Source organism: Saccopteryx leptura, chromosome 1 (genome assembly GCF_036850995.1).
Source record: "Saccopteryx leptura isolate mSacLep1 chromosome 1, mSacLep1_pri_phased_curated, whole genome shotgun sequence".
Lineage (NCBI taxonomy): Eukaryota > Metazoa > Chordata > Mammalia > Chiroptera > Emballonuridae > Saccopteryx > Saccopteryx leptura.
The window spans coordinates 51,533,136-51,544,042 of NC_089503.1; the positions used below are offsets into that span (position 1 = coordinate 51,533,136).

The following is a 10,907-nucleotide window of genomic DNA, read 5'->3' on the forward strand; positions in this document are numbered from 1 at the left end:
AGGAATGTACCTACCTATATAGTTTAAGTTTAAAAACTTTGGCTCTCAAAAGAACTTTCAATCGTTGTACTGTTGATATTTGGCTCTGTTGACTAATGAGTTTGCCGACCACTGGTAGGCTAAAGTTCCTTTCCTCTATGGAAGGGGAGCGCTAAAGTTGGGGAGTTAGGAAGCAACGGCTTAGTGATCATATGGGACATTTTCAGGTCAGTGTGTGACATGCGTTTAGTTTGTAATGATGAGTCTCTATACTGTACATGTAATAAATGAAAACAAAACAATTCTTCTTTTCCCCTTACAATGACTGAGTGACCAACTGAAAGAGTATTGGTTCTTAACTGCACAATAATGTAACTCTGCATTGTAAGTCATTACAGTTTTTGGATCCTGCTTGCCTGTGGAAAGTGCCCAGGACAGTGCCTGGTGCTAAGTTGGTAGCTCAGTAGAAGCTAGTTTTCTCCTCTCTCCCCACACTGCCACCTGCCCACCTACACAGACTGCACCACTCTGGGCAGGGGTCCCAGGAACCTTTTGCCCACGGAATGTGAGCTGGAATCCCAGCACTTGGCTGAAAAGGCAGAGGCAGGACAGAATGACTCCTGAGAGCAGGTAACACCAGTGTCGGGAGAACAAATGACTTCTGGGCTCACTTTGAAGGTGAGAAGCAGGTTTCTCTGAGCTTGACCCAACACTCACTCCTAGGTGGCCTCTGATTATTATCTGTGTTTATCTTCTTAAGAGAAGGTGGCCTTCCTTCCCTGTCAGGAAGGGGAGCCATAGTAGGATTGTCACCACTATGAATGATTACCGTGTATGTAACATTATGTGGCAGGCATGTGACCAAAGGTATGAATAGCAGATATGAACAGGGTATGCTGTCATAAATATATGTCACAGATATATGTGTTTTGCCTTAGAGTGTGAGAATTTTGAACGGGGAGCCCTAGAGATGGACACAAAGGAGAACCGGAGTATCAGGTAACAGATTCTTGGCCTGACCTTTTTCTCCCACTCCCTCAAATTTATGTCCTGGGAGGTTTGCACAGGATGACTTAACTAGAAGCAGAAGTTTGCCTGCAACTGTCTTCTTCAACCCCTAGACCCTCAAGAGGGGTCTGTGTGGTTGTGTGTCCGGGGTGGTTGTGGGAGATATAATGGCTCCTGCGCCGTGAGGCATATGCTGTGTGTGCAGTCTGCCCTCTTCATGGAACCTTTGTCTTTGGCCACGGGGCTTCCCAGGGGCTGGCAGGGCCTGGCCAGGCAGAGCTGGGCAGGAGGGCAGAATGTGGGCTTGTTGAGGGTTGGACTGAGGAGATCTTGAGCAACAATTCAGTTGTGGGATCCTGGATGAGCCCTACTTAGAGGTTAGGGCCAGAGAAGGCTCCCACCAAGACCCACAGGTATTTCTCTTGCCACAGACCCTACAATAGTGAGCCCAAGATTCCCTATGTGCGGCTGGAGCGACTCAAGCTCTGTGCGACCTCTTCGGGGGAGATGCCTGTGTTCAAGTTGAAGCCACACAAGAATGATCAGGATGGGAGCTTCCTGTTGATCATCGAGTGTGGCGCCGAGTCCTCTAGCATGTCCATTAAGGTACCACTTTGTTCTGCCTTGGCCTTGAACCTTGGAATCCCTCTTTTCTCTGCTACCACCAGAATTCTGGCTCTGGCCCTGTCCTGAGTCTCAGTGGGGCTGCAGCTTGGCCGGACTTTCCCCCTGCCATAATGGGCTTGTGCGATGCACATTAGGAGTGAGCTGCCAGCAAGCACGGGGCTTGGCTGGCTTATGGTCCTGGAATAAGTCAGTGTTCAGGGCTTGTCAACCCCTCTCCTCCTTCCCTCCCTCAACAACCCACGAGTGCAAGTGCAGTAATCTGACGCTCAGACCCACTTCTTCTCCAAGGTCAGTCAGAACAACAAGCCTGATGCCATCCAGGCCCCAAGTCTGGGAGGAAGAAAAGTCACTGTGACGTCTCTGGCTGAACATCAGTCACCAGAGGTGGAGGGGGCATCTCCTGAAGAACACAGGCTTATTCCCCGAGCTCCTGGAGCCAAGAAGGGGGCCCCAGCACCAATAGAGAACGAGGACTTCTGTGCTGTGTGCCTCAACGGGGGGGAGTTGCTGTGCTGTGACCGCTGCCCCAAAGTGTACCACCTTTCCTGCCACTTGCCAGCCTTGCTCAGCTTCCCAGGGTGAGTCATGCCAGTCCGGGGCCATCACCTTGTTAGCAGGGGCATCTTTCAAGGATGATGATTTCAGGCCAGGCCGTCAGAGCTCCCTCTGGTGGCTCCCTCCCCTCGCTGGGCCTGCAGGTCTGTGAGTTAGTGGTCCTATAGCTGTGCTCCTTCTGCACACAGAAATGTGGATGCTTGAAATTCAGGTGGCTTCTGTTCCTTCACTGTTTCCAGCTTCCTCGTGCACATAGACTGTCCCTACACTCCTGTCCCAGCCCCTTCATAACTTCTCTTTTCCTGCACTCATTAAATCCCGGGTTACTGAATTCTTCTCAAGCTCACGGTTTGGAAGTTATTCCTTACAGTAAGGGGCTAGGAGCTCAGTTTCCCATGCCCCACTCCCCACATGCCTGTTTTGGGACACAGGGACAGGGGAGGGAGCTCTGAGCAATGTGCTGAGGCCTAACTTGGCCTCACCTGCCTCTCTCTGCAGGGGAGATTGGGTGTGTACCTTGTGCCATAGCCTGACCGAGCCCGAGATGGAGTATGACTGTGAGAATGCCCGCTATCACCAGCCCGGAGGGCGGTTCCCTCCTGGCCTGAGCTTATCTGACCAGAAGGTATGGAGGGGTCTATGGGAATAGGTTCCGTGCTGGTGCAGCCTCCCTGTGCCAACGGGGGCTGAGGCCCTCTGAGCGGGTGAGGGGCTCTCTGGGTGTGCCTCTCTTTAGGGCTGTGCCTGACTGTTTGGCCCATGGGGAGTTTGCTGTGATTTTCTTTCTGCCAGCTGTTTTCTTCTGGCCCAGGAGGCTGAACCATGCCTTAGTGTGATGGCCCAGACCCTGTGGAACAGTCAACCCCTTTCGTGTTATCAGGATCACTGTGTGTAGTGTTCATTGAGGTGGGGCCAGAATAAAGTAACACGGATGCCAATTCTGATTTCTGCAGAAGTGTGAGAAGCTGGTACTGTCCTTGTGCTGCAATAGCCTCAGCCTGCCTTTCCACGAACCTGTCAGCCCACTGGTAAGGAAGGCCTTGCTGTTTCTGCCTGTTACTGTGCTTTCTGCTTCGAGGGCCGGTGGTACCCAGGTGGGCTCAGAGCTCAGCCACTGGAAGTACATTAATTTGTGGATGGTCCAGGAGACCAGGGGGCGTGGCCACCACAGCCCCTCCCCACCCCGGGCTGCTGCATCGCACCTGACTTGACAAGTAAAACATTCCTCCTTTTTCCTTTCTCTCTGTCTTATTTCTCTACACTTTTCTTCTGTGGGCCTTTCTCTTTCTTATGGTACCTTTTATTTTTTTACTTCTATTCCAACTTATTCTCCATCTCTTCTTTTTTTCTTGTTTTCACTTCTCTCTTCCTACTTTGCCTCTTTCTCCCCCAGGCCCGGCATTACTACCAGATTATCAAGAGACCCATGGACCTGTCAATCATCCGAAGGAGGCTGCAGAAGAAGGACCCGGCTCACTACACCACCCCGGAGGAGGTGGTGTCCGACGTGCGCCTCATGTTCTGGAACTGCGCTAAGTTCAATTATGTACGTCCTGCTTGTTTTACCTCTGCCCTGTTTCCCAGGGGCCCCAACATGCCGCGGCTGGATAGGGTATCGGGATGGGTCCTGGGCTGCAGGGAGGACTTGAGAGCAGACCTCTGGGGCCCGGTACGTAGTGGGTGTTTAAAAGCTGTCTCTTGCGCTTGGGCCCCCACATGGGCTCAGGAGGAGGATGTGGGGTGGTACTAGTGACTGGCCACCTGTGGGAAACTGTCAGGGTCATTTCTGTTTTAAGAACTGATACCAAACTGGTTATGCTGAGTCCTGAGGAGAAAAACATACATTTCCAGACATCCAGGAGACCCAGCTAGGCTTTGTGGTCTCTGTGTAGCTCTTGAGAGGCCTGGAAGAGATGGGCTGGTAGAAAGAGGCCAGACCCTCACCGCTCTCCTCCCCCTCAGCCTGACTCCGAGGTTGCAGAGGCCGGCCGCTGCCTGGAAGTGTTCTTTGAGGGCTGGTTGAAGGAGATCTACCCAGAGAAACAGTTCGCCCGGCCGAGGCAGGAGGACTCAGACTCCGAGGAGGTGTCTAGCGAGAGTGGCTGCTCCACTCCCCAAGGCTTCCTGTGGCCTGCCTACATGCAGGAGGGGAGCCAGCCGAAGAGGCGGCGGCGCCACATGGTGAGGAGTTGCTGCCAGCTGGCAGGCAGGCGGGGCTGGGCGGGCGATCGGCAGGCAGGGGGCACCTGAGCAGCATGCACAAGAGCAGCCCAGAATGAAGCTGCTCAGGTGGCACACGAGAGTGGTGGCAGTGAACTCTCACTTGAAATGCCTTAGTCTGAGAGGCAGGCAGGGCGTTGTGGGGCTCACCAACTCCCTGAGGTTCAAAATCCAGAGAGGTGGTTGGACTTCCTCAGGGTCGCTCAGTAAATGACCAGCAGGACCAGGGTGAGAAACGAGGTTCTCCTGCCCCCCAGTTCAATGCTGGTGATTCTAAACTGGGGTGCCCGTAGGGAAGAGTAGTGCCTGCTCTCAGAGCCAGAGAGTCAGAGAGAGGGATAGATAGGGACAGAGAGACAGGGATGGAGAGAGATGAGAAGCATCAATCATTAGTTTTTCATTGCGACACCTTAGTTGTTCATTGATTGCTTTCTCATATGTGCCTTGACCAGGGGGCTACAGCAGACCGAGTAACCCCTTGCTCGAGCCAGTGACCTCGGGTCCAAGCTGGTGAGCTTTGCTCAAACCAGATGAGCCCGCTGAAGCTGGTGACCTCGGGGTCTCGAACCTGGGTCCTCCGCATCCCAGTCCAACGCTCTACCCACTGCACCACTGCCTGGTCAGGCCTCAGAGCCAAATTTTAACTGGGGTTTGGGAGAAAGGAAGGAATCTCTTCAGGCCCTTGGTGTGTAGAGAAGGAAGGGGAAGTGTTGCTTGCAGCAAAGAGAGCTCCTCTGGCCTTTTGCTGGTCCCAGCTATGCAGACGTGAAATACCAATTCAGACCTATTTAATTCCACCACAGTGCATTGCCTGCCTACTGTGTGCCATATATGTATGTATTTATTTTTTTCTTTCAGGAGAGTGAAAGAGCAAAAAAAATGTCTTTCCGTCTGGCCAACAGCGTCTCCCAAGTGTAGAGCCGGAAGGAGACTGAGCACTCTGGCGGATGGAGCCGCGTCCTGCTGACCATTCCTCCCCACCTCTCTGCTCATTCTCTTCAGATTGTGGATGTGAGACGAGTCTTGTTGAGCTGGTGTAGTGCCCTTCTTTGCCATTTGCATCTTACAACATTTATTTGGGAGGCTTAGTGCATCCACTGCAGAGAAGATTTCAGTAATAAACTGCAGAGGGAAGTGTTCCCTATCACCAGAATGATCGATGTATAGGGTAATGACCAGACCGAGCCTGGTCAGGCATGGGAGGACCTAACTTCCTTGGTGATTGTTCTTGCTGAGGAAGGCAGACTTTTTCACCTTTCAGAATGCAGAGCTCAGGAGCAATGTATATATCTGAATTTCTCTTGGGCTCAGAAGAGGGTAAGAGAAGGGAGAGAGGTTCTGACAAATTGCAGGCCTGAGATCCCTGGTCCAGCACAGCCAAAGACTGTCACTGTTTGCCTTTGCTTGGCCTGCCGGGACAGAGGCACCAGCCCTGGGCAGGATAATGGAGGCTTCGAGAGACCAGAGGTCTCAATTGGTGCCTATTCGGGTTCTAACGGTTTTCAGGGTATTTGTTTTCATGCCCCCTTCCTGATGTTGACGTAGGTGGCTGTTGGGAAAGTGCTCTGGATGGTATGGCGTTCTTGATTGGTGGGTGGCTGTGTGGGGACCACTTACATCTTTAGGCTCAGATTTTATTTGGCCTAAGAAGATGTCAACTTTAGAGCCAGCCCTCTAGGCCACTCACTTTGGGCTAAAAGCTCCTCTTTGGTGTCAGAACCTGCCTTCCTAGAAGTGATTGTTGATGGCCCCTTCATTATCTCCATTTTGAGGTTTAGATCCCAAGTTCTGTTTGGGAAACCGAGGCAGCTGCTTCAGGCACAGAGTTTTCTGGGCAGGGAGGGTGACCCACAGCCAGCTCACTCTGCTCCTGCTCAGAGGCTCTAGTCCTCTACCTGTCCACATTCACAGAGCAAAAGATCAGAAGGCAGTTCTTCGACTGACCTGCCCTTGGGCTGCCCACAGCCTGGAAAAAGCACGTCTCTGCTGGTAGATCTTTTTTTTTGTCACCACTGGAGGTTGAAGAAGGCCAGAACGATTGGCAGGAGCCAGACCTAGGCATTCTCTGGGAAGTTCTGTCTAGGATGAAGAAGGGGAAAACTGGAGGTGAAAAGCCCCTTCGGTGTCCCTGAAGCCACTTCAGGACTTGACTTTTCTTTGGAAGCGGAGGGAGGTATCCTAGAAGCCATGGGGCCAGGAGCAGAGCTCCAGCTGTCTTGGATGGTGTTCATGGTACATTCAGGGTGGCCGGGAGGAAGAGGCAAAGGCCAGTGCTGGATCACACAGCCTTGCCAGCCAAGGCTTGCTGGAGAGAAGAACCTGTTGCTGGTGCTGAAAGGGAGCTGTGGACCTGGAACGTCCGTGATCCGAAGACACAGCTCTCCCTGGTCCTGTCATGGATTGGTTTATTTCAAAGGATTCTTAGGTCACGGTTTTATTTTTGCTAAAAGACATAATTTAAGGAAGTTCTTGTGTGTAGGGTCTTTGTTGACAGGAACATTTTGATCAGAGAAAACATCCCATCTCTCCTTGTGAGTTGATGGTACAGATTATTTCCTTCCCCACCCAGGTTGGAAATCACCTCAAACTGCCCTCATTGGCTTGCCATTCTTAAACCAGAGCTTGCCAAGCTCTCCTAAGCAGCTGGGCTTCTACACCCTGTTTTCTGGTTTGGGATGACCAAGTCTCTAAGACTAGCAGCCTGCCAGTCCTTGGACTTAACCCTCTGCTCTTTGGGGTTAACATGACTTTCTGGTTTGGGCTCTGACCACTTCCCTTTCCATTTTTGAATCTTGTTCACTGTTTGGTTGGATTGGCAAGGTTCCCCCTATAATTACCTCACTAATTCCTGCTTTGTAATCTTTCCTTTGTGTGGCCCACATTCCCCCTCCCCCGAGAGAGCTCCACGGTGCTTCATGTTGGGCAGCCAGGTGAAGGCGGTGACAGTCTCAAACTTGATTATGATCCTTCCCCAGGACTAGTTGGAGACCACAAATATGAAGAAGAAATACTTGGCTAGATCTTGGCTTTCCTTTTATCTATGAAGCTTCCAGCTTGGGTATAGCGTGATGGGCCCCGGGACCAGCCTGCTGGGCCAGAGGACCTCAGTGCTGTAGTGGAGAGCCACATATCCCTTTCCAGTCACAGAGCTCCTGCATGCTGAGAGGCTCCCTAGGCACCTGAGCTGGGAGGGGCAGGAGGCAGACTAGCCTTTCCTCCAAGAGTTTGAGACCCTGGCCCACTGTACCATTCCTACACTGGTTACCTGAAAACACTTCCCTCTCTCTGGCTTTTCGTGTGTGCTTAGCACCAATGTTATGAGTCGTGGTTATGTTTTATTTTGTTTTGTTTTTGCATGCAGAAAACATCATGAATTTTTAGAAAGAAATTTTTTTAAAAGCTAACAGCTGAGTGATTGACTTCAGTGGCTCTTTGCAAACATTTGCATGGTTCCTGCTTTTGACTTAGTTAATGGCCCCATTTTGAAGTCAGTTAAGCCCTTTGGCCCTTGAAAAAGTCAGGAAATGGAGATACAATGAGTTCTGAATTCTTATGATACAGAATGCCATCTTAGAGAAGACTTTGGGCTTTTTGGGTGTGCTGGGAAGCAGAGTGAAGTGGCTTCAATTGATGACAAGGGGATTTTAGTGCAAACATTGGTGCAGGATGAACTTGTAAGAAACTCTTGCAGAACATGGGTAGGTTGCTCCGAACTGCTAGCAGTTGCTCACTGCATACCCTCTGCGAGTACCCCGCATGGCAGCCCCCAGACCTTCTGTAGCCTTAGCTGTGCGCAGGCCCTAACATCAAGCCCGGCACACTCTGCTCCCTGTACCCATTTCTGGCAACAGAGCTTTGCCTTGCTCCTAAGACCACGGCCCTTTCTTGTTTGTTCCTGGACTCTGCTCTGTTTCCACTCTCAGTCCATGGTATCACCTCGCATCTTTTCTGAACTCCTGAACTGAGCATTGCTCACCATCGCTGTGCTTTCTCCTCTCCCACTCCCTTGCTGCTGTTGATTTGAATTGCCTGCCCCTTTAGCCCATTTCTGTGACCTCAGCTGCTCTCCCAGTCTTTCAGCCTTCTTCTAGACTTCTTTTCTCCCTGGCCTGAACCTAAGGCCCATCACTGCCATTTTTATCAGCATTGTGAAATTTCTCATCCCCTCTAACTTTTGCTTAAACTATTAACCATTCTCCATTTTCTGCATCAGCCAATTTTTTCCTCCTTCTTCCCACAGGTTGGCAGATTCTTAGATGACAGCCTCTGCTGGGCTCTCAGTATCCATGGGTCTATTTCTGACTTGTTATTACTGTGCTTTCAGTCCGGGCTGTTCACCTTTGCTCTCAGCAAGTGGCTGACCTCACTGTCCGTGTCACAGAAGAGAGGACCTGAAGCAAGCACGTACTTGCCCACTTGTTTCTCTCCCCTCCCATCTGTCTCTATCCCTCCTCTTGCTCCTGTTTGCTGCCCCATTTCTTGATTCCTGCTGTCTGTCCAGACTTTGCTCTGTCACTTGTCCCACTGCTTCTGCTTTCCTGGGTCTTCGGCATCCCTCCCCACTGGTTACCTCCACATAGCCAACAGACAAGCAAAGGCCTCCCCAAGATTAAAAAAACTGTCTTGGAGTCTTTTACTCCTTGCACTTTTCCTTGTCAGTCTAATTTCTTATAAAAAGAATTGTTTTCACTGCTTCTTTTCAGTCACTCTTCACCCTCTAATAGTTTTTAATAAAAGTGACCAGTGACTATCCAGTTGCCAAATTAAACAAATACCTTCAGTCCTTCACTGCCTTGAACTTTCTGCAGCATTTCACACCATCTACCACTTCCTCATTGCAACACCCTCTTCACTTGGCTTTATGGCACCCCAGGTCTCTGGGTTCTCTTCTTACCTCTCAGCCTCCCTGGCTGAGCCTTTGCTGAAACCTTGACGGGGCCACATCTGCAGCTTTCTTTGGTCTTCTCTGCAGGGCTGGGAAGGCAGGAGGAAGCACAGCTACTCCTGCTCCCCAGCTGCTCTGCTCCCCCCTTTCTTAGCCTCTTTTCATTGGCTTGTTTCTTCTCCTGGGCTCAATTCTCCTCATGCCAAGCATGTTTATGGGCTTAGCTGGGAGGCTAGCATCTCTCAGTCCTTCCCTCTGTCACTTCTAGCACAGCACAGACACAGCTCTTCACCATGTGTGCTAACAGGCCTATCTAAATTAGCCCAAGAGTGTGGATTGGGTTTTACCAAGAAGCAGTTTGGTAGACGGGATTATTAGGCTGGCGGGCAGCTCCTCACCATGATCCCATACCAGTCAGAGCTTGCCGTAGCCTGCGAGAAGCTTGGGATCATATGAAACGTTCTTCGTGCGTGGTAACCAGGAGGAGGGTCCTGGTGGCGTTGCTGTCTGCCACTGATAACATTCTGATGGAGGGAACACTGAGAAGTTTTGTGTTCTATTGGGGCTCAGTTAGGGTCAGCCTGGCCTCCTTTAACCAGGTCTTTCCCATTTGCACTGATCATAACCACTATCGCTCCAGTTCCTAGAGCTGGAGGCAACTGTGGTGTGTTTTCCTGGAATAGGGAGGTATGGCCTGCTGAACGCCTACATTTTGGTTCTGCCAGTTATGAGCTGGGTACAGCTTCCCCATCTATAAAGCTGCTGGTGGTGGTGGGGATTGGAAAGCAATTTCTCAGAGGTGCCCCAGCTCTAGAGATGGTAATGCTTAGTGTAAAGTTGAGGCCACACAGGGAACAAGGGGACACTGGGAGAGGACACAGCCAGAGATACTTGGCCAAGGCCAGAACTGAGCTGCTTTGAAGAAAGTCTTCAGTAGCTGGTGCTGCTCCTTGAGCCGCGTGCTCGTTCCTCGAGCTGCACCCCTTTCTTGGAGATCCAGGGTGAGTTCCTCCGAGGCCTTTCCCAGAAGTGGCCATTGGAATCCAAAGTTTTGGTTGGGGCACAAGGGAGGACTGTTGTACGGGAAAGTGTCACTAATCTAAAAATAACCTACATATTCAAGAACAAATTAAAACATAGCACTTTTCTTTACCAATCATTGTGTCCTGGAGTGTATTTTCATGATGAGGGTGGAATATACTCCCTGGTCTTCTTGCCACCCCCCACCCCACGGACTCCAAAATCATCAAGCACACAGGTAGGGAAGAATAAACTGGGAAGCCTTCTTTCTAGGGAAGAACTCAGCTCTGCTTCTTATTGCATGAACATAGCCTATTCTTCAAAGTGCAGGCAGCAACTTGAGGTGGGTTAGGGAATGCCCTCCACTTCCAGGCGCTCAACATGTCAAGTACGTGCTTTGTATAGTGATATTCCCCGGTCGCCTCGCCTTAACTCTCCTCTCTACCCGCTTTCCACCAGTGGTTCCTAGTCATTTAGCATATAGACATTGGAATGAATATTTCTCATTCATTTTGACTACATAGAATCTGAACCCCTTTCCTATTTGGGGGGAAGTGCCCACCCCAGGAATATTGAGAGGCAGAGCTCACTTCTCACTATAGAAGCTAGATAT

The 10,907-nt window shown here is 50.8% G+C and overlaps 1 protein-coding gene across 9 annotated transcripts in view; it reads left to right on the forward strand.

Moving 5' to 3' along the window:
- TRIM66 (tripartite motif containing 66) overlaps nucleotides 1-8,988 on the forward strand; it is a 76,094-nt gene extending 67,106 nt beyond the window's left edge. For all 9 annotated transcript variants that reach the window (XM_066366167.1, XM_066366187.1, XM_066366209.1 and 6 more), the window contains 8 exons: nucleotides 918-978; nucleotides 1,419-1,593; nucleotides 1,903-2,192; nucleotides 2,668-2,794; nucleotides 3,123-3,197; nucleotides 3,563-3,715; nucleotides 4,132-4,350; nucleotides 5,248-8,988. In XM_066366167.1, coding sequence (XP_066222264.1) covers nucleotides 918-978; nucleotides 1,419-1,593; nucleotides 1,903-2,192; nucleotides 2,668-2,794; nucleotides 3,123-3,197; nucleotides 3,563-3,715; nucleotides 4,132-4,350; nucleotides 5,248-5,307 — 1,160 coding nt within the window. In that variant the 3' untranslated portion in view covers nucleotides 5,308-8,988. The remainder of the gene's footprint in view (nucleotides 1-917; nucleotides 979-1,418; nucleotides 1,594-1,902; nucleotides 2,193-2,667; nucleotides 2,795-3,122; nucleotides 3,198-3,562; nucleotides 3,716-4,131; nucleotides 4,351-5,247) is intronic.
- The last annotated feature ends 1,919 nt before the right edge of the window (nucleotides 8,989-10,907 follow it).